We start from the raw sequence: 21621 nt of genomic DNA, 5'->3' as shown, positions 1-21621 counted from the left end.
GAAAGCAATTCTTTGAAGTTTCATAAAATAAAAAAATTTGGAGTTTCATTAACAAAAGAAAAAAAAAAAGACTGTATCATCACTAAATTCTGCAAATCTGTGCCTACAAATGAACCAAGTGAGAAACTGGCAGATCATTAGAATGAAGACTTCTCTGGTGGGGCAGGAAGTATGACATAGAAGCAGGATCATTTAAAATGTCTTACTTCCCAACTTAAGCTACAGATATGACCAGAAAATAATTATGAACCCTCTAAATCACCAAGAAAAACTGCTGGAAAAAAATGTTTTTAATTTAAAATTTTCTTTTAAATCTCCAGCAATTTCAAAGTAAGCCAAGGAGGACTCAAGGAATCATACATAGGTTGCAAAGGGCATCTGAAGTCTCATGTGATGCAGGGGCCACTTATTAGGACAAACTTGTCATCTTTCTTAAGAGAGCCAAGTGAGAAAGTTCAGAGTTTTCTTTGTGGAATATATGTGCAAAGGTGAATACTTCATGGAGCCAGCCAGTGTTTACCATGGTTTCCCATACAATGTCTTGAAAAAGAGTTTCTAATAGCCAACAAACAGCTAAAAAACAACCTAAGTGTTTACCTGTAGGGAGCAGTTAAATAAATTATCGGGCATCCATACAATAGAATACTCTACTAGGCCCATGGAAATGTTGAGATGGATCTGCGTGTGCCTGGCAGGGAAAGTTCTTGGAGACGTCTGTGATAGTGAAGAAAAGCTGGCTGCAGAACAATCTGAAGAGCATGATGTTGCTGGAGGCTTGAGATATAGAAGTGCGCAAGGAAGCAAAGGCATATATAGGAGACAAGGGCACACACCTCAGGCTGTGACCACGGCTGCCCCTCAGGGAGAGGGAGGGAACAGGAGAAGAAACAGGTGAAGGGATTTTCACAACTTTTGTATATACTTGAGCTTAATTTTTTTTTTTCTTTTTATTGAGAGGAGAAGAAAGAATGCATGCAGGGGGCAGGGCAGAGGAGCAGGAGACGAAGAGGGAAAGGATCCCAAGCAGACTCTGCACAGAGTATAGAGCCCAAATGTGGGGCTTGATCTCACAACCCCGAGATCATGACCTGAGCCAAAACCAAAAGTTGGGACACTCAACTGACTCAACCAAAAGTTAGGACACTCAACTGACTCAGCCACCCAAGTGTCCTGTGCATTCTTACTTTGAAGATAAAACTAAAAAAGTAAAATTCAGCACATATAACTACTTCACAGGGTTTGCTGTAAAATTTGACTGTGACAAAATAAAGACTTTGAAAAGTTGTGCAGAAATATTAGGTAAAAAAAAAAAATTAGGTATAAAGTATTTTTATTGTTGAAAAAGAGAAGGTGCTTGTTTGTTGATGTGACATTTCCAGCCTTCTAACTTCTTTAATTCAAGTGTACGCCCCTTACATCGGCAGATTTCACATACATTTCCACACACTGTATCACGGACAGGAAACTCGCCCTTTCCACATGATTATTTTTATAGGGTCAAAAGGCATGAGAGGGAAGCCTGGGTGGCTCAGTGGTTGGGCATCAGCCTTTGGCTCAGGGTGTGATCCCAGGTCTGGGGATCAAGTCCTACAACGGGCTTCCTGCGAGGAGCCTGCTTGCTTCTCCCTCTATCTATGTCTGCTTCTCCCTCTATCTATGTCTCTGCCTCTCTTTCTGCATCTTTCATGAATAAATAACTAAAATCTTTTAAAAAGGAGGGGGGCGAAGGAGAGGGGGCATGAGAAGTAGGAATGTTTAAGTAGAATATGTGGGTGCTTTCAGGAACGGTAAGAAAGAGAGCTTACCTGTTTGGTTTATTTCAATCCGAGAACCATTAGTTACTTTGTCCAACAGTCTTATGAAGCTGGCTTCAAAGTCTGTGAGGAAAAGAGAAAACAGATTGGCCTCATGCCAGGTCACCATTTCCAGAGTACATGTGTTATCCAGGAACTGCGGTGGAAGGTATGTGACTTCCTGCATCATGCCCAGGTTCTTGTTAGGACTGGGGTGGGACCACTGGCTGAGGAAACTAAAGCAGCTGAAAAGCACTGAGTAGAAGACATATGGTTAGTGGAACTATGAGAAACAATTCAGCTTTCATATTCCACAACAAACAACAACTCTACCAGCAATCTGATGGGGTATTAATTTCAGCAGCTTACCACCCATCAAGGCCTGCTCTTCTGACTTGAGGAGTGCATGCCAAATACAGGAGAAACAGCAGAAAGTGGGGAAGAGTCTGAAAGTCAATTTCTTATTTATTCCAGAATACCTAAGAGGGCAGATGCAATTGTGACTCCTCAGTCTCAGAAGCAGTAAGAGGTCACTGTCTCCCCTACTCAACACTGTCCCTTTTCCCTTCTTCTGCCACTTTACTCATCTAGAGCTATCTAACCAGTTCAGTTTTTAACTTCATTACAGAGGTGCTTGAATATGAAGTCATTATTACTACCTTCTTTTTAACACACGAAAAGAGACTGGAAGAAAAAACACCGAATGTTAACGAATGGATTTCTCTTCATGGTAGGACTTTATAGGAATTTAATTTTCTTGCTTAAATTCTCATGTATAAATTTGGATAGATGTTATCTAAAACATAAAAGCTGGTCATTATTTAGAAGAGCGGTGTGTAGGGAGGGAGGACATGGATTTTAAATGTAAAGTAAGAGAAGAGGAAGAGGGAGGACTCAGGCAGGAGACTATGTCCTGTGGCCTTCCTGAGTGGATCTCACTCACGTTCAGACAATCATGCTCACCTCCTCCCTCTCTGCCGTCAACCTCCTGCCCGTGAACAGGACAGGAAGACCAACTCTCCCACACCAAAAGCATAGTGACCACCTGGTAGTTTAGGCGGTTTCCACCCCTATAATAAACTAGCAGAATTTTTAAGCACAGACGCCAGCAGTCACTTGAGCTGATCCCAGAAGGCGAGCACAACTAAGCAATTCCCATCCACCCATCCTGTTATTTAACACTGCCCCACGCTTCTTGCCACGGTAGATGTTGCAATCTGTACAAAGAGCCTTAGGCTAGAAGTCAGAGAAGCTCCAATAAGTCCTGAAACAAGGAATAACAGCTAATTCCAGCAGGGTGTGCATTGATGGTTACCTTACAGCCAGACAATCTCTCATTTAATCTGCAAAGCTCTCGACAGGGAGTGCCATTCCCATTTTATAGAAGGCTGAGGGGGATCCCTGGGTGGCTCAGCAGTTTAGCACCTGCCTTTGGCCCAGGGTGCGGTCCTGGAGTCCCGGGATCGAGTCCCACGTCGGGCTCCCGGCATGGAGCCTGCTTCTCCCTCTGCCTGTGTCTCTGCCTCTCTCTTTCTCTATGTCTATCATGAATAAATAAAAAATTTAAAAATCTTAAAAAAAAAAAAAAAAGAAGGATGAGGCCCGAGAATGAGGTTGGCCAGTGACCGAGCCAGGGGTTGAGGCCAAGTCTGGGCTTCTCCAGAGTCCACGCTCCTAACCACATGACACTAGTTTGTCAAACTCAGTTTAATGCCTGAGTCAACTACCTCCTCTAGAAAATCATAGAACTTTTTAACTGCAGGCAGTGACCTACTGCAGGATCCTGCAGACCATTTAATGGGTCCCCAATCAACATTTATTTTTAATGAAATTAGAACAGAATAAACGATGCCAGTTAACTGTACACAGGGCACTGTTTGTGAAACCTTCAAGTGTTTTATAATTATCTGTATGTGCACTTGGTTGTACTGTTAAGTAGCATCACAAAAGTTTGAAAAGAACTACAAAATTGTTTCCATGACCTCGCGATAAAGAATATTGTTTTTAAAAATTAGGTATGATGTAGACCACGGTGCCACTCTCCACCTGTATTTCCAGCACATACAATGTACTCTGCACAAAAAAAGGAAAGTCCTGATTAGCTCAAGTTCTTGAGGTGGCTAAGGGGGAGAGGAACAGATATTTATGAATAAAGTCCATGATTAAACTCCATAACTTTCACAGATGAGAGGGGGAAAAAAAAAAAAAGAAAGAAAGCATAACTTTTAGAACTTTTTTCTTCTGCAATTCACAGGGCCATTTAAGCATGAACACAGTTAAAAATGCCCAGCACAGGAACACGGGCAGGAACAGAATGGGCACATAAAGAGACCTCCAGGCTGGACCTAGTCACAGCAAACAGGTGATTCAGAAGCAGTACTTGAAAGAACCAAACACAGAGCTAGTTCCAGAGTCCTGGCAACAGTGAAGATACAGCTCCATCACGTGGTTATGAAAAAGATCTCAGGTTCACCTAATAATAGTAAGACGAATGTCCCCAAACTCATTAAGACAGATGTGTAGGATTCCCTACCCCTTCACTCCCCACACAGCCTCTTTGACTCTTCTTCCTCAGGACTGCTTTGACTCTTCTTCCTCAGGACTGCTTATCTACATTAGTTCAGATATCAAAAAACAGTAGGGGAAAATATCCAAAACTAGGCACAATTTTACTGCACTGTTTAGGAATACATAATTAGGTTATAAAGCTATAAAGACAATCTACACAAATACTGTACTGGTCAGGAAAGCGGCTACCAGCAGGGACACAGGAGGGAGTCATGACCAGAGAGGCCCCTAGGTGCAACAGTGACTATTTCTTGACTTGGACGGGGTCACACAGGTGTTCATTTTATAATCTTTTTTTTTTTTTAATTTTTATTTATTTATGATAGTAACAGAGAGACAGAGAGAGAGAGAGAGAGGCAGAGACACAGGCAGAGGGAGAAGCAGGCTCCATGCACCGGGAGCCTGACGTGGGATTCGATCCCGGGTCTCCAGGATCGCGCCCTGGGCCAAAGGCAGGCGCCAAACCACTGCGCCACCCAGGGATCCCCCATTTTATAATCTTTTAAGCACTACTTTAACATGTGCATTTTTTGTTTATTGTATTTAACATTTTCTAGAAGTTTATACTATATCTCAGAATTCTTTAAATATTGCCTCTGATACCTAAAGTGCTCCCCTTCTCAGTGAGCTCATTATTTCTTACAGGCAGCCTGTGACTATGTAGGACAGTGCCAATCATCGGTCTGGCCCATTCCTCACTAAGAAAGGCAAACTATGTCTCAAATGAGGGCAGTGAGGAAAAGAATACAAACTAAAGACCTACACTTTAGGAGTAAATCTCAACCGATAATGGTTTCAACTTAAAAAGTATCATAACAATTTAAATATCTAGAAACATTAAGTGTGCGAAAATAAATTATGATGCATATATCTAATATAATATATGTCACATATAAATGTTAGATGTATATACATTGGATATATATCAGAACACTTTGCAGCCTTACAATTTTTTTTAAGATTTTATTTATTTATTCATGAGCGAGAGAGAGAGAAAGAGAGAGAGAGAGAGAGAGGCAGAGACAAAGGGAGTCCGATGTGGGACTCGATCCTGGGTCTCCAGGATCACGCCCTGGGCTGAAGACAGCGCTAAACCATTGAGCCACCTGGGCTGCCCCAGCCTTACAATTAATGAGAATTTTCATATACTGATATTTAAGTCACCTCCATGGTATGTTGAGTGAAAAAAAAGTAAGATGCTGGGATCCCTGGATGGCGCAGGGGTTTGGCGTCTGCCTTTGGCCCAGGGCGCAATCCTGGAGACCCGGGATCGAATCCCACGTCGGGCTCCCGGTGCATGGAGCCTGCTTCTCCCTCTGCCTGTGTCTCTGCCTCTCTCTCTCTCTATGACTATCATAAATAAATAAAAATTAAAAAAAAAAAAAGTAAGATGCTGATGCCCATTTGTGTGAAAAAGGAAAAAGCGTATATGTATTTGCCTAATTATGAAAAAAAGAGCTCTGGGAAGAAACACAACAAACTAGTAACACTGGCTGCTTCATAGGAAAGGGAAGATGGGAAAGAGAGACACACTTTGTTAAACCCTTTTGCTCCCTCTGAATTTTACACAATCGTGTATGTTTTTTAAATACATAAAATTCAAATTAAAAAATACACATAAAGTTACTGTAACACAATTTAAATAGCCAACAAAACTGCTCTCATTAAATAGCCTGTGAAAGATCTTTATAATACTATACGGCCATTAAAAATATTTTAAAAGAATTATTTAATTACACGAGGAAATGCTCACATCAAGGAAATAACTTAAAAGTAATATACACAATGTGATTTCAAGTTCTTTAGAGAGGTACCTAAAATATAAGACAATGAGCCAGTAATATCTGAAACTAGAAATCATTCTTATCCTCATTAAATCCCAAAAGGTAGATATTACAAATACATACCCAATTCTCAGAAAAAATTAAAAGGTATCTGTTGGGCTGGCAAGACTGGGGACCTCAAAATGGCCACTCTACCTTCATCTTCCCGCCAAAACTCTTTATAAACCCCCCTGAGGTTTGCCTGGGCACGACTTCCCTGACTCGACTTCCCCAACTCGACTTCCCTGACTTGGGCCTCTTCTCCAAGTCACGGAACCTTGCCAGGAGCGCTCCCCATTAAAGCACTCTCGAACCTACCACCTGGCTCTGCTGTCTTTTTCTCCGTTGATCATTAAAAGAAAACCTAACAGTACCCATTCACTTGGAAATATGCATAAAATATATACATTTTTTATATATAATATGTAACTACAGATGTGATTAATAAATTATATTTTAACTGAAAGAAACATATAACATCTTTCCTAAATTGTCAGCACAGGAAGAAAGAAAACTACAGGACATGCTCAAATATTTTAAGCAGAAACATCACTTTACCAGACTACACAACAGTCAACAACAACAACAACAACAACAACAACAAAAAATTACCACTCTGAATACCTTAGTAATTAAAAAAACAAAAGCAAGGGCAGCCCGGGTGGCTCAGCTGTTTAGGGCCTGCCTTGGGCCCAGGGTGTGAGCCTGGAGACAGGGTGTGAGCCTGGAGACCCGGGATGGAGTCCCACATCGGGCTCCCTGCATGGAGCCTGCTTCTCCCTCTGCCTCTCTCTCTCTCTCTCTCTCTCTCTCTCTCTCTGTGTCTCTCATTAATAATAAATAGATAAATAATCTTAAAAAAAAAAAAAGCAAGAGCAAAATGAACTGAGATTTTAGAAATGGAACTGAATTATAAGCCAAAAAGTAAATGAAAAAAATCACAAAAGAGATTTTAAAAATGGAAAATTGAGCAGAGGCAGCCCTGGTGGCGCAGCAGTTTAGCGCCGCCTGCAGCCCAGGGCGTGATCCTGGAGACCCCGGATCAAGTCCCATGTCGGGCTCCCTGCATGGTGCCTGCTTCTCCCTCTGCCTGTGTCTCTGCCTCTATCTCTAGCTGTGTCTCTATGAATAAATGAATAAAATCTTTAAAAAAGATAAAAATAAAATAAAATTATAAATGTAAAAAAAGGAAAATAGAGCAGAAAAAAAATCAAGCTATTAAAAATACAATACAGATCAATAGTTTCATTCATTTGTAAGAGGAAAGAAAATGTGAGTTAATAATAAATAATAAAAAATAATATAATTAATAAAAGATATTTGAGCTTTGGGTCACCTGGGTGGCTCAATCAGTTAGGATCCACCTCCGGATCTGCCTTTGTGTCTGCCTTCCACTCAGGTCCTGATCCTAGGAGCCCTACATCGGGCTCCCTGCTCAGTGTGGAGTCTGCTTCTGCCTCTGCCCCTCCCTTCCACTCAAGATCTCTCTCTGGCTCAGTCTCTCTCTGATCTCAAATAAATAAAATCTTTTTTAAAAAAGGGACACCTGGGTGGCTCAGCAGTTGAGCATCTACCTTCGGCTCAGGGCCTGATAGCACAGTCCTGGGATAGAGTCCCCACATCAGGCTTCCTGCATGGAGCCTGCTTCTCCCTCTGCCTGTCTCTCTGCCTCTCCCATGAATAAGTAAAATCTTTAAAAAAAAATTATAAACTTTTATAATAAACTATTCCCTAATATTTACTGATACATCTGAAATTAATATAGCTAGGTAAAAAAGAGGATAAACCAAGCAGATAAAAAAAAAAAGACACAAAAAAGATAATTCATTCTGTACCAAAACGAAGAGAATAAGAAAATTTATCAATAAACCGAAAAGAACACTGATAAAGTTGCTGAAATATTTTTTCCCAACATTGGAAGGAAAAAATTTTCTATTACATATCCCGAAGAACAGCAATACCAAAAGCATGGAGAGATGGCTTCAACTGCAGAACAGTTAAGAAGAGCACAACATGCAAAAAATAAATTAATTAATAAATTACAAACTAACTTCATTTTATTAGAACAAATGAGGGATGTCTGGGTGGCCCAGAGGTTGAGTGTCTGCCTTCAGCTCAGGGCTTGATCCCCGTCCGGGGATTGAGTCCCGAATCTGGCTCCCTGCACAGAGCCTGCTTTTCCCTCTATGTCTCTGCCTCTCTCTCTAATGCTCTCTCATGCATAAATAAATAAAATCTTAAAAAAAAAAAAAAGACAAATGAAATATCCCCACATAAAACCTTAGAAAAGAGACTATAACATATTTTTCAACTACCCACTATGGTTGAGAAGAGGGTCTCTCAGGGAAGGACTGCATATAATGCACAAAGAAAATGACAATATTATTAAATACAAGATTAAATACACAAAATAGGGTGAAATTAAGTAATTAGCTTGACTGCTACTGAAAAGGCAGCATCTGATAAAATTCAAAATCTATTTTTCAGTAAAAATCGGTTTTAAAAAGTACAAAGAATGAATTTATTGTAAGAGAGTTTATATATAAAAACAGAAGCCTTAGATGTTAAAGGAAAATGTCTTCACTGGCTGTGGGTAGACCAAGATTTCTTTAGCAGGACACAAAAAGATTTATAAATTGTACTACATTAAAAGTAGTACCTATTGCAAATCAATAGAAATCATTAAGTGTGAAAAAAACAAGTCAGAGTATAACTAGGTATCTGCAATACTTCAACAAAGAATTGTGCCATATTAATAAAATGTAATAGCATGCTACAGCAATGAAAATCAGCTACTGCCTATACAACAGAGATAAATCTTACAAACACGACAGAGAACAAAGAAACTAGACACACACACAAAATACATACTCTATAATTCCACTTACATAAATTATGGTTAATACTTCAGAAATGTGGGATCCCTGGGTGGCGCAGCGGTTTGACACCTGCCTTTGGCCCAGGGCGCGATCCTGGAGACCCGGGATCGAATCCCACATCGGGCTCCCGGTGCATGGAGCCTGCTTCTTCCTCTGCCTATGTCTCTGCCTCTCTCTCTCTCTCTCTCTCTCTCTGTGACTATCATAAATAAATTAAAAAAAAAAAAAAAAACTTCAGAAATGTAATCTACAGTGTAAAAAGTCAATTTATTATTTACATTGGGAGTGGGAGAAAATGTTGTGATGGAGCAAGGATGAAAGGTTTTAGGGTTGCTGGTCATGTTTTATTTCTTGACATGGATAGCATATCCATTTTGTAAATTCATCAAGCTATCCATTTATGGTCTGTGTCCTTTGTTTTTCTTTGGGGGGAGGGGCAGAGATTGAGAATCTTAAACAGGCTCCACCCCTAGCAGAGTGCCCACCACCCGGATCCTAGGGCCCTGCGATCCTGACCGGAGCCAAAATCAAGACAGCCACTAAACCAACTGAGCCACAAAAGCACCACTCAGGTCTGTGCACTTTTCTTAATTTGCAGATATTCTCATAAAAGCTCTTTTTTTTTTTTTTATTTTAAATAAAAATCAAGGGGCTGGGCAGCCCGGGTGGCTCAGCGGTTTGGCGTGCCTTCGGCCCAGGGCCTGATCCTGGAGACCCAGGATCGAGTCTCACGTAGGGCTGCCTGCATGGAGCCTGCTTCTCTCTCTGTCTGTGTCTCTGCCTCTCTCGCTCTCTCTTTCTGTGTCTTTCATGGGTGAATAAATAAAATCTTAAAAAAAAAGGGGGGGGGATCCCTGGGTGGCGCAGCAGTTTAGTGCCTGCCTTTGGCCCAGGGCGTGATCCTGGAGACCCGGGATCTAATCCCACGTCGGGCTCCCGGTGCATGGAGCCTGCTTCTCCCTCTGCCTATGTCTCTGCCTCTCTCTCTCTCTCTCTCCCTCTCTCTCTCTGTGACTATCATAAATAAACAAAAATTAAAAAAAAAATCAAGGGGTGCCTGTGTGGCTGTCAACTGAGCGACCAACTCTTGGTTTGGGCTAAGGTGCTAATAATCTAGGTTCCTGAGATTGAGTCACCATGGGCTCCACACTTAGAGAGGAGTGTGCTTGAGATTTTCTCCCTCTGCAACCTCCCCTCTCTCAAATCTCCACTGCCGCGCATGCTCTCTCAAATGAATAAATTAATCTTTAAAAAAAATAAATAAATAAAAATCAAGTTAAAAGAAAGAGTACCTTAAAATATATAACAGAAGCAAAGAAATTCAATCATTTCTCCAATCTGCCATACTAGAAATGCTATTAAATATATCTCAAAAAAAAAAAAAAGGTGTCAATAGAAGGAAGAAGTAGCAATTAAGGGAAAATATATCTTACCAACAAAGCAAGACGGTTTCACATACTTTGATCTGACCCCACATTTTAAAAAAAGCATAGTCTTTGACCCAGCAATTCCACATCTAGAACTCTATCCTGCAGGAACAGAAGTATGCTAGGATACATGTACCAAAACTTTTACTGCTGCTTTATTTATAATAACAAACAATGAAGATTACTTTTTTGGTCCCATGCGTTCAAATGTTCCTAGATATTTTGTTGTGCCTATATAAAAACCTATAAAAAATAAAATCAACAAAGGGAAATTTAATTCTCTGATTTACGCTGTAAAGAACTCTCAAAACTTAAGCATAAAAACAATCCTAGAGGGCAATGAAAAAAGACATCAGAGGCGGTGCAGACTGCAAATAGTCAACAGGAGTCAGGAAGGATGTGGACTATCATCAGCCATTAGGAATATGCAAATTCAACAGGACAGTACTACCAGGATGGCTAAGGGGTTTGGAGAAACTGTGAGCCCACCGGCCGCAGGTGCAAGGAGGAGCCTGGGCGCAGCACAAGGCACAGAGATACCCCCTAGCCTAGGGACCAGTCCCTCTTGGAGTCCTTCCTCCCACCTCCTCATCGTGTGCACCCCTCCTCCGGCTCCTCCTGTGTGGGCCACCGGCTCAGGCTGAGAGCCGCCTCTCCCAGCTGTGGGCTGTAGGCCGTGGGCCGTGAGCCCTGTCCTCCTCTTCTCTTCTGTCCTCTCCTGGGGGTATAGGAGGGCACCCCAGAGTTTCCTGATCCTCTGAAACCAGGTCACACTCACTGGTGTTCTAGTGGGAGTTCACCACTTCCTCCTGTCAGTGGCCTTCACATCAATAGCATCACCCATCCCTGGCAACAACTAAGGAGATTTTAGCGCGTTCCCCCCAAATCCGAGACCATCAGGTTCTACAAGACAGTGTGATCAAGATGGGACTTTTCCAACATGTGACCTCTGGTGTGGACATGGGCGTGTAAATGACCTTCAGCTGCTGCCTCTTAGCCAACAACCTTTGGGGAACGGCCAGAAAGAGCCCAGCAGATATCTGCAGCTGGTCTGAGGGCCAGAGGCCAGGAAGGTGCCTCAGTACCACCAGATGCACAGGCTCAGCCAAGTTTTGAAAATGCTTATCTTATTAGAACTAACACATTTTAAAAAACCCTTGGGGAAAACACCAAATGCTGGCAAGGGTATAGAGAACCTGAATCACTTGGCATTGCTGGTGGGAATATAAAATGGTAAGGCCATACTGGAAAACACTTTGACAGTTTCTTAAGTATGTAAACTACCATACAGCCCAGCCACTATACTCCTGGGCATTTATCCCAGGCAGAGACTTCTGTTCACATAAAAGCATGTACACAAATGTTTATAGCAGCTTTATTCATAAACGGTCAAAAAACTGGACACAATCTAGATGTCTTTCAACAGGTGAATGGTTAAAAAAAACACAACCCTGTAATACTTTCATATCATAGAATAGTGTACAGCAATAAAAAGAAACAAACCTGAAAAAAACAACAACTTAAATCTCCGAAGAATCATGCTGAGTGAAAACAGTCCACCGCAGAAGGTTACTTGCTGTATGATTCTACTTATATAACGTTCTTCAAATGACAAAATCACAGGACTGGAAAACAGATTGGTGACTGCCAAAGGTTAAGAGTTAGTGGGGTAAGGAGGAAGATGGTGTGGCTGAGAACCTGAGGAATCCTTGTGGTAATGGAAATGCTCACTACCTTCACTCTTACCCCTGTCGATTTCCTGGCTGTAATATTGTACTATAGTTTTCCAGATGTTCCATGTAAAGAAAATTGGGTGAACTGCAGACAGGATCTCTCAGTACTATTTATTACAACTGCATGTGAATCCACAACTATCTCAAAATTAAAAGTTTAGTTTAAAAAAAAAAAAAAGCTGAGTGAAGTAAGTCAGTCGGAGAAGGACAAACATTATATGTTCTCATTCATTTGGGGAATATAAATAATAGTGAAAGGGAATATAAGGGAAGGGAGAAGAAATGTGTGGGAAATATCAGAAAGGGAGACAGAACGTAAAGACTGCTAACTCTGGGAAACGAACTAGGGGTGGTAGAAGGGGAGGAGGGCGGGGGGTGGGAGTGAATGGGTGACGGGCACTGGGGATTATTCGGTATGTTAGTGAATTGAACACCAATAAAAAATAAATTAAAAAAAAAAAAAGATGGCACACAGTTCCATCTGGAATAGCATTTACAGCTTCCAAGCAACAGCAGATCTGAGAGCAGACAATTAGGATTCCTGGCATCTGTCTTTCAAAAATGAGTATCTCATTTTGGGCACCCAATAATCAACATGTGGCAGCAAACTAACAGTCAACAGAGGCACAAGAGGGCGTGTTCCCAATCAACCACACAATATTCGATCTACTATCATTATTAGAGTCCTCAGGCTTGTCCAAGTCTAGTTACTGATCAGTAACTCTGAGTCTCAGACCATACTAAAATAAAATACAGGTGCATCCTTGCAGTATAAGAAATGTAATTTGGTCTTTGTCCCTGATTCCTGACACAGAGCTCCTAAAACCCTTGGAAGTTCCAAAATAATAAGTGTCTCTTAAAATTTATTCATAAGGAGCCTCTTTTGAATTTATGCTGATGAGGCGACTCAGGATGGGGCTGGTCAACAGAAAGACCCAAGTGGTTAAAGAGTTGGAACTTTCAGCCCCATCCACTGACCCTGAAGGAAGGAGAGGTTGCCTGGAGATCAAACCTCATTAAAACTTGCATAAGGAGAGGACTTCCAGGCCAGTGAATGAACCACGTGCTGGAAGGGTGGCATGCCCTGGTTCCAGAGGGCAGAAGGACCCTTCAGGACCTGGCCCTATATACCTCATCTGTGTGTTCAGCTATATCCTTTATAATATCCTGTATAATAAACTCAGCTTTGTGAGCCACTCTAGCAAATTATTAGACCCAAGGAGGTTCCGTGAGAACCCCCGATTTATATAACCACTTGGTCACAAGTACAAGTAGCCTGAACCTGAGATTGGGACTTGTGACTGGCATCAGAAGTGGGCCTGAGAACCTTACCCTGTGGGATCTGCTGTCATCTCCAAGTAGACAGCATCAGAATTGAGTTCAATCTGTACTACACCCCATTGATGCCCACTGAGAATTGGAGAATTGCTTTGTAGGGGGAAAACCCCATCCATCTCGTGTCAGACCCATTGAGAGTAGAGGAGGAAAACAGTCTTCTCTTACAGTTCTCCTTCTAGAAGATGCAATTTATGAACAGCAGATTTAGCCCCCATACAGTTTACCAAGCAATGTTTTCCTTTCAAAGGACCTCTGTGTAGCATGTTTCTTCAACATATTTTAAGGCATTCTTTTGATTAAAACTCCAGTTAGCCCTCCCTTCTCAGAACCTCAACTGCTTACGCTGTGTGCAGCCCTCCCGTGGGTTCCCATCACTCCTCTCTCCCATTTCACAGGGTAAGACAGTGAGGCTCAGTCATGGGACTGGCTCAGAGATGCAGGGAGTAGCGCCGCGGCCTAACTACGATATCAGTGCTCCTGCCTCAGTCCATCTTTCCCTATTCCCGTTTTAAACGATTCTCATGGAATTCCTTCCATCTGGACCTCATCTTACCCATGAACTGTGATCTCAACTTAACCCAACAAGACACAGCCCCTATGAAATCCAGAGCCCCACGCTGCGTACGGCTGCTGTCCGTGGTGACAAGCAACAGACAAGTGCATCATACAGTTAAATGGGAGAAGCAGCCCTCCAGGCGGGAGCTGACCACAGCCTCCTTCCAGCTCTGTCACCCTGCAGACTTGAACTTGGCCAGCTATCTTACCCAACTATGCCTTGGCTTTCTACCTGCAGGAGCACAGCAGTAAAACAAAGTATGTACTTCCTCCTCACTAACAGCAAGAGTAGAATGGAACATAATTGTTCATGTTTCTCAGAATGAAGCAGAAATTATACATGGTTGTATAATTAATAAAAATCATTCCAGGATCATTTTTCTTTGGGGTTCAAATTCTTCTCATCATATACAATCTATCAGCGTTGGAAGGGGGCGGTTTTATTTAAGAGATTAGCTCGTTTGCTTGAAGCCACAGAGTTTGGCTTGGGTCTCATCCCCTTCTGAATCCCCATGCAGCTTTCTGGGTCCACATGCTGCTATTCCCAACCATTGGAGATATGGGGAAAAGAAAAGGCATAATAATTCAATCTCATATGCCCAGGGTTTTAACAACCACAGTGTTGACATTTTGGACAGAAGTATTTTTTGTGTGAGGAAGTTGTCTGGTGCAGCTCAGGATGTTTAATGGTATCCCTGGGCTCTGCCCACAAGGTGCCAGGAGCAGCCTCCCAGTTGTGACAACCAAAAACACCTCCAAAAACTGCCAACTGTCCCCCTGGGGAACAAAACTGCACTGGTTGAAAACCACTACATTATACATAATACACATCAATATTTGGAAGCCATCACCCAAGAGGAAAACTTAGGCTGAAAAAAAGAGGACAAAAAAAAGGCATAATTCTCTTTAAATATGTGAAAAGTTTCCATATAGAAGCAGGAACAGATTTCAGATGCCAGAGACCAGAACTATACTCTGTAAGTAGATTATATTATAAAACCAGCTAACTTTTTTTGTAATTGATCTTTTTACATTAGAGAGAGACCGTGCACAAGTGGGGGCAGGGGGTTGGGGGACAGACTCCCTGCTGAGCACGAGCTCAATCTCAGAACCTTGAGATCATGACCTAAGCTGAAACCAAGAGCCAGACATTTCACCAACTGAGCCACCCAGGTGCGCCCAAACTAGCTAACATTTATTTTCCCTACATGCCTGGAAGTCCTGTGCGCTTTATTTCATCTAATCTTTACAATAACCCGTTAAGTTGGTAATACTGGCCTCACTTTACCAATGAAAAAACTGAGGCTCAGAAATGTTAAAGAATTTGCCCCAGGTCCAAGAGCTGGCAGCATATGCAGAGCCAGGACTCAACCCAAGGTCTAACTCTGAGACCAAGCTCGTAACCACCAAGCTACTACAACCACAACAAATTAAGGATTTTACCTCAACATAATAAATAAAGAACTCTATGACTTACAAGTGGTTCCTTTCACCAACAGTGATTCTGGCAGCCACCATCATATCTGTCCAGACCAGAAGCAGATCAAGAAAGTCTTCCTCCATGACCCCCAGGGAGGCCTCTGCCCTGACTTCGCTGAGTCCCTTTACCACATTCAGCTCTTCCTACTTCATGTTACTCAAGCTACTCTCTCAAGCACTTCCTACTGAGAAAGCTCCCCCAGAGTGGGGCAACCAGCTCCTCATGTTTATGTTCCCACAAGGCCTTGCACAGTGGGCTCAGTAACCTTTCCTGAACCGCTGCCCCTGAGGCAAAAGGCCTCCACCACCCACCCCCAGCCCACGATTAGATTCAGCAAGCACCTTCCAGAGACACAGTTTTTTACTTAAACTGAAGATTTTATTGGCTGTGCTCTGAAGTTTTTTCCAATTCTCAGAATCTGAGAAGAAAGAGTCAGAAAGGGAGAGATGACTGGCAACATAGCCCGCTGGCTACATCTTCAATCAAACTACCAAGGACTCACCTGACTATGACGGTAGATCATGTTTCAGGGGCTACACATTATTTATATACATAAACACGTACATGTGGGTATATATATGTGTATATACACATACGTGTGGGTATCTATGAGTGCATATATATGTGTATATAAATGTATATATACACATATTTATATATTTATATATACATTTACTTATATATGTGTGTACATATATATATACATATACACACATATACATACACAACACATTTCAGCTCGCTCTTAAAGAAGTTTAAGCAAACATCTATGAGATTTCTGAGGACCTGAAACCAGCACAAAGAGACCTAAATCAGGAGTCTCTTTTCTTTTCCCTTGGTATATTAAAAACGTAAGGCAAATAATGCTCTACATACAGCTTCCCATAAAATACCAACACATCTGCCAACAAGTACTACCTCCCCCAAGCAGTGGAGCCTGGCATCCTTTCAGGAAAGCGCCAGTGGCCAAGCCCTGTCGGAAGAAATGAGAGTTTGTGTGTATGGTGTGTATGGCAGTTGAAGAGATGTCCATAAACCGGGGGTGGGGCATCCTTTGGAATATTAAATATTAGTTTGGATGCCACCTGTCAAAAGACAAACACTAAAATATATCTTTACAAGTACTGTATTTCCCATAGAAATGCTAGATTTCCAGGCCAAAGTACTTCTATTCCTATTAAAAAAAAAACAAACAACCCACCAACTATGTCCACTGTTCACAGTAGAAGCCTGTCTTCTTATCATATCCAGCTCACAGCAAGTTCTCTAAACTGGAAGTAAAGGGGAGGGCTGGCTGAGAATGCCACAGAGTAGAGCAATCAAGCAACTGTTTTGCCCTAACAGTCTCAAAATAAGGACAGCAGATGTTGAGGAAAACACCTGCAGAAACCCTGCTGGGGGTCCCCCCTCCTTCAGTGCTTCTGAACAGTAAGAGAGAAGAATCATGTACTAAACTAATACAAGCCCTTCCCACTATCAGCAAGTGTGGAGGGTCTTCTGGTTCTTTTTTTCCTAACCTTGTATCTCCATCAATGACATGGCATTTTCTCTTTATAGGCAACCAACTACCATTCAGGAGAGGCAGAAATGTAGCCCTCCAGAACAGGCATTCAGATGGATGATGAAATGGGCCGGCCACCTCCAACCCAAGTCTGGGTGCCAAAGTAAGCACTGCAACAGGACCGACAAAGCTTCCAAGACCAACCACAAACCCTCTCCTTCAATTTGCAGATGGATTTTTCCTTTTTTCCTTTGAGTGAATCTCCCAATTTGAGATAACCAGACAGAAGCTTTCAAATGCATGTGTCTTAGTCCAGGAAAACAGTTGAAAATGGGCACCACTTAACTTGATGTGAGTTTAAAACAGGGCGTATTTTGGGGAACCTGGGTGGCTCAATGGTTGAGCATCTGCCTTCGCTCAGGTCATGATCCACGGGGTCCTGGGATGGAGGGAGCCTGCTTCTCCCTCTGCCTGTGTCTCTGCCTCTCTCCTCTCTGTGTCTCTCATGAATAAATAAGTCAATCCTTTAAGAAAATGAAAATAAATAAAATAGGGCCCATTTTTTCATCAATACACCTTTATCGGGCAAAAAAAGGGGGGGGGCTTGGAAACCTATAGTTTAACGCTTGTCAAAAAAAAAAAAAAAGGAAAAATTAGCACAAAGCTTCTAACCTGCGCACACCCCAATTACGGCTAAAAACAAACATAGAATTTAATTTTTTTTCTTTGATCCACACCCAAGGAGGGGTGCGAGGGCAGCTGAGGGATCGTGACGACTGGGTCAGCCGACAAACGAGGGGGCAGCTGCTTCTGAGACGTGTTTTGGGACAGGACACGGAACCAACCAGCGGCACTTCTCTCTGCAAACCTCTCTCCTCCTTCTATCTGCCCCATCACCACATTTCGGTCCAGCAAACTGCCTTGATCCTGAGAGGCTCGCAGCGACAGCAGGAGGGACCTAAGGCGGGCGAGGGGGCGATGCCTGGGATGTGCTGCAACACGTAGCGCTGGAAAACGTGGAGCTGTTTACTAGCAGCGCCCGGGAGCCGCCAGCCTGCGCGCGGCGAGCACACCCCCCGGGCCCGACCCCGCCTTCCCCCCAAGCCCGGGCGCGCTCGGCCTCCCCGCAGCGCCCCGGGACGCGCAGGCTCCCCGCGCGCCGCCCCCCCGCCCCCCCGCGGCCCCCGCGGCCGCCCCGCCGCCACGTACCTCGGAGGCCCGGGTTATGGTCTCTGGCCCGAATCCTTCGGATTTTGACGGGGCGCCCGCTCAGGGTGGACAGGACCAGCCGCTGGCGCAAGAAGTTGCAGCCCGCGTAGCTGAGGGAGTGCGCCTGGGTCGCCATGTGCGCGCCCTCCGCCAAGGTGCGGGCGGCCGGGGCGCGGCGACTTTGGACGGGCGCGGGGATCGCGACCCCGGCGGCGGCGGCGACGGAGGCGGCGGTGACCCGGGCGCTCGACCGGAGCCCGCAGCCCCCGGCGCGTCCACGTGGTTTGGAACAGGAAGACAGAGAGACGAGACACCGGGTCAGAGGGGAGAGGGGCGGAGTCGGGGCCCGTCTCCCCGCCTCCCCACCCGGCCGGGGGAGGCTCCCGCACCGGGTCTCGCTGCTATTGGTCCGCGCAGGATCAGGGCGGTGCCCGTGCGGCGCTGCCATTGGCCTGCGCTGGAGCTGGGCGGTGCCCGGGCCGCGCTGCCATTGGTCCGCACTGGAGAGGGGCGGTGCTCGGGCCCCGGCAACAGCGCGCGGCGGGAGGGAGCGCGTGCGGCGCGGGGGGGCGGGGGGCAGCCTGGGAGCCGAGCGCGGGAGCTCGCCTTCCTCCGCAGTCTCCGTGCAGTGCCTCCGCCCGCGCCGCGGCCCGCGGACGCGACCGGCTGGGGCTGGGTGCCTATTACCCTCGGTGCTAACGGCAAGCCCTGGATGTGGATGGTATTACCTCCCCCGCCTTTTTCCTGATAGAGACGACGATGGGTTTGGCGCGCTTACCCTGTTGCGGTCTCGGCGCTGTCCCCGCGCTCCCCGCTGTAGCCCGGCGAGATGCACGCGTTCCCTACTGACACGTGAGGACAGACAGGAGGAACACTGATTGCAAAGGTGGCAGTGGCCCCATGCATGGGGACCGGGGTCTGATGATACCAGGCCATTGCTTACTGTTACGAGACACCAAGATGTGCCCCTTTGACATCCGCCCGTTTACATGCACAGCGCTTCTTGCCAAGTCAGTGCCTCGCGTGCTGCATGCCTCAAAATGGGCAGTTGTGATAACTTCGCACATATATACACAGACTCTGCTTTTTCTCTCTTTCCTGTCCTTTAATCCTGCACACCAACATCTTCCCAAAGATTGTACTTTGTCTCTCCTCTGCTCAAAAACCTTCAGAGATCCGCATTTATCAAATGACTACAAACTTATGAATCCAGTATCGTAAAAACATGGGTTTGCAACCGTTCTTGGACAATGTCACCAGATCCTGAGTTCCAGAACATTGAGGGGGCAGGGGGCAGTGATCTGCAAGGCTGGGAGCTTGAGTAAGATTAACCAAGGTGGCAAGCCTTGTGTGACTAAGATTCAGTTAGGAGGAACCACAGGGGAGGTCTGCACATAGGGTGACAGGTTATTAGTTTTGATGTTTATTGAGGGAGATGGGTAGTTCACTGATATTATTGCCATTTCTTAAAACTGCCTTTCAGGAAATTGGCAGTGGATATTAAAAGCTTCCGGACCTCTGAGAGCCCCCCTCCAACCCAATGGAGTGTGCCAAAGCAAAAACAGGCACCATCAGGCCAGGAGTGGATTTCTTTGTGCATCACCTCATTTTAATTACTCAACAGCCTATACTCTGTAGCAAAACCTGTGGGTGCCCTGTTTTATATCCCTTAAACTCTTCCCATTTTCAATGCAAACCTGCTAATTTTCCTCCAGCAGCACTTGTATCTCTTCGTCTGAGGGTTTTCCCACTTGCATGGAGCCCAGCAGACCAAAGGTGCTGAGGAATTAATGTTCCCCAGAGTCGTCAACCAATGACTGATGGGAGTTGATGTATAAATGTCTCCAGCTCTTCAACTCTTGGATGAGATAGCTCTGTGATGTGGATTATACAGTGTTTCCACAGGGTTCCCTAAGAGATTTTAAGCTCCAGCTGCCCACAGTGGTAACTTGCTTAAGTAACTTTTACCAGCTTCCTTCCTCTTCCTCTGCCCCCACACACCTCCAAACTCCTTTTTTTTTTTTTTAATGTATTTATTTAGAGAAAGAGAAAGTGTGAGGGAGGGGGGAAAGGGAGAGGGACAGAGAATCTCCAGCAGACTCTCCATTGAGCACAGAGCCTGACTCAGGGCTCGAACTCAGGACTCTAAGGTCATGGCCTGAGCCGAAATCAAGAGCTGGATGCTTAACCAACTGAGCCACCCAGGCTCCTCTTCTCAGCTCCCTTCTGATATTTCCTGGGATTAATTCCCAAATAAACTACTTTCACTCAAATTATTGCCCCAGAGTCTTCTTCTAGGCAACCCCAAAATAAGTCCTGATTTCTAAAATTTGAGAACTGAAGTTCAGAGAGAATAAATGACCTGCTTGAAGTGACATAGCTAATAAATGACAACCAAAATAGAAACTCCATCTGCCTGCCTGCCTGCCCTTCTCCCTCTCCACCTCCCTCTCTCTTAAATCCTATATCTTTGGAACACTGAATCTCCAATAAAAAGCCTAGCTACTATGGAGCCGCCATGCCAGAGAGACCACACAAAGAGAGTGTCAACTATTTTAGCTGCTGGCTAGCATCAACCACTATAGATGTGGCAGTGATGGAGCCTTCAAGTGATCCCAGTTCCCAGCCAGCCTCTGCCCAGTGTTTGGAGCCACTCTGGCTGACACCATTTGGAGCACAGATAAACTGTCCTCACTGAGCCCTGCCCAAACTGCATATTCCTGAGCTAAATAAGTGATTGTTACAGTTTTAAGCTATGGACTACACGGTAACGGACAACTAACACTACAAGTCCCTGAATCCCATTTTCTATATAATTCTAGGTTAGCAAACCACAGGAAACATCTTGTATGAGATTTGGAAGACAAAATTGAAGTCATAGCCACATTGTTGATGTTTGAAAGGTTGCTACAGGGTACCAGGCTGTCTTGCAGCTCACACACTTAGAGATGTTGACCGTCCTTATTGGGCTAGGGCCATAATTGGGCGCATAGCCCCTCCAGTTCTCGCTTGACCCTGCTTTAGCAACTCCAACTGCTGGGCCACTTGTGCATTTACCTTCATGATGAAGAACACCATCCTCTGCTGGTCACACACATCACTGAAGTTGGATGCTTTGCAGGCAGTGAGAGATTGAAGCAGGTTCCAAAACATCCTACTGACTTGGGGTTCCATCAGCAGGCACAACAGCCTCACAGACTGTGAAATCAACCCCACAATTAATTGCATCAGGTCAAATCCCTAAAGGTGAGACTAAGGCTCTCTTCTCTGCTAAAGGTGTTACATACATAATCTTATTTGGTCCTCACCCCAACT

The 21621-nt window shown here is 44.3% G+C and overlaps 1 protein-coding gene across 3 annotated transcripts in view; it reads right to left on the bottom strand.

Annotated features, from left to right (window-relative positions):
- RCL1 (RNA terminal phosphate cyclase like 1) overlaps window positions 1-18604 on the bottom strand; it is a 60034-nt gene extending 41430 nt beyond the window's left edge. Inside the window, exons 1-2 of one of the 3 annotated variants that reach the window (XM_025423502.3) lie at window positions 18307-18604; window positions 1806-1877 (exon numbers count right to left, since the gene is read on the bottom strand). In XM_025423502.3, the coding sequence (XP_025279287.1) occupies window positions 1806-1877; window positions 18307-18442 (208 nt within the window). In that variant the 5' untranslated portion in view covers window positions 18443-18604. Of the gene's footprint in view, window positions 1-1805; window positions 1878-15593; window positions 15748-18306 lie in introns of those variants that run through there. The other 2 variants (XM_025423501.3, XM_035707177.2) reach the window with 2 other exon arrangements.
- Between the last annotated feature and the right edge of the window lie 3017 nt (window positions 18605-21621).

This window comes from Canis lupus, chromosome 1, assembly GCF_003254725.2.
Source record: "Canis lupus dingo isolate Sandy chromosome 1, ASM325472v2, whole genome shotgun sequence".
Lineage (NCBI taxonomy): Eukaryota > Metazoa > Chordata > Mammalia > Carnivora > Canidae > Canis > Canis lupus.
Note: the sequence above shows the minus strand (reverse complement) of the source record. Positions and strands in the feature narration are given on the sequence as shown.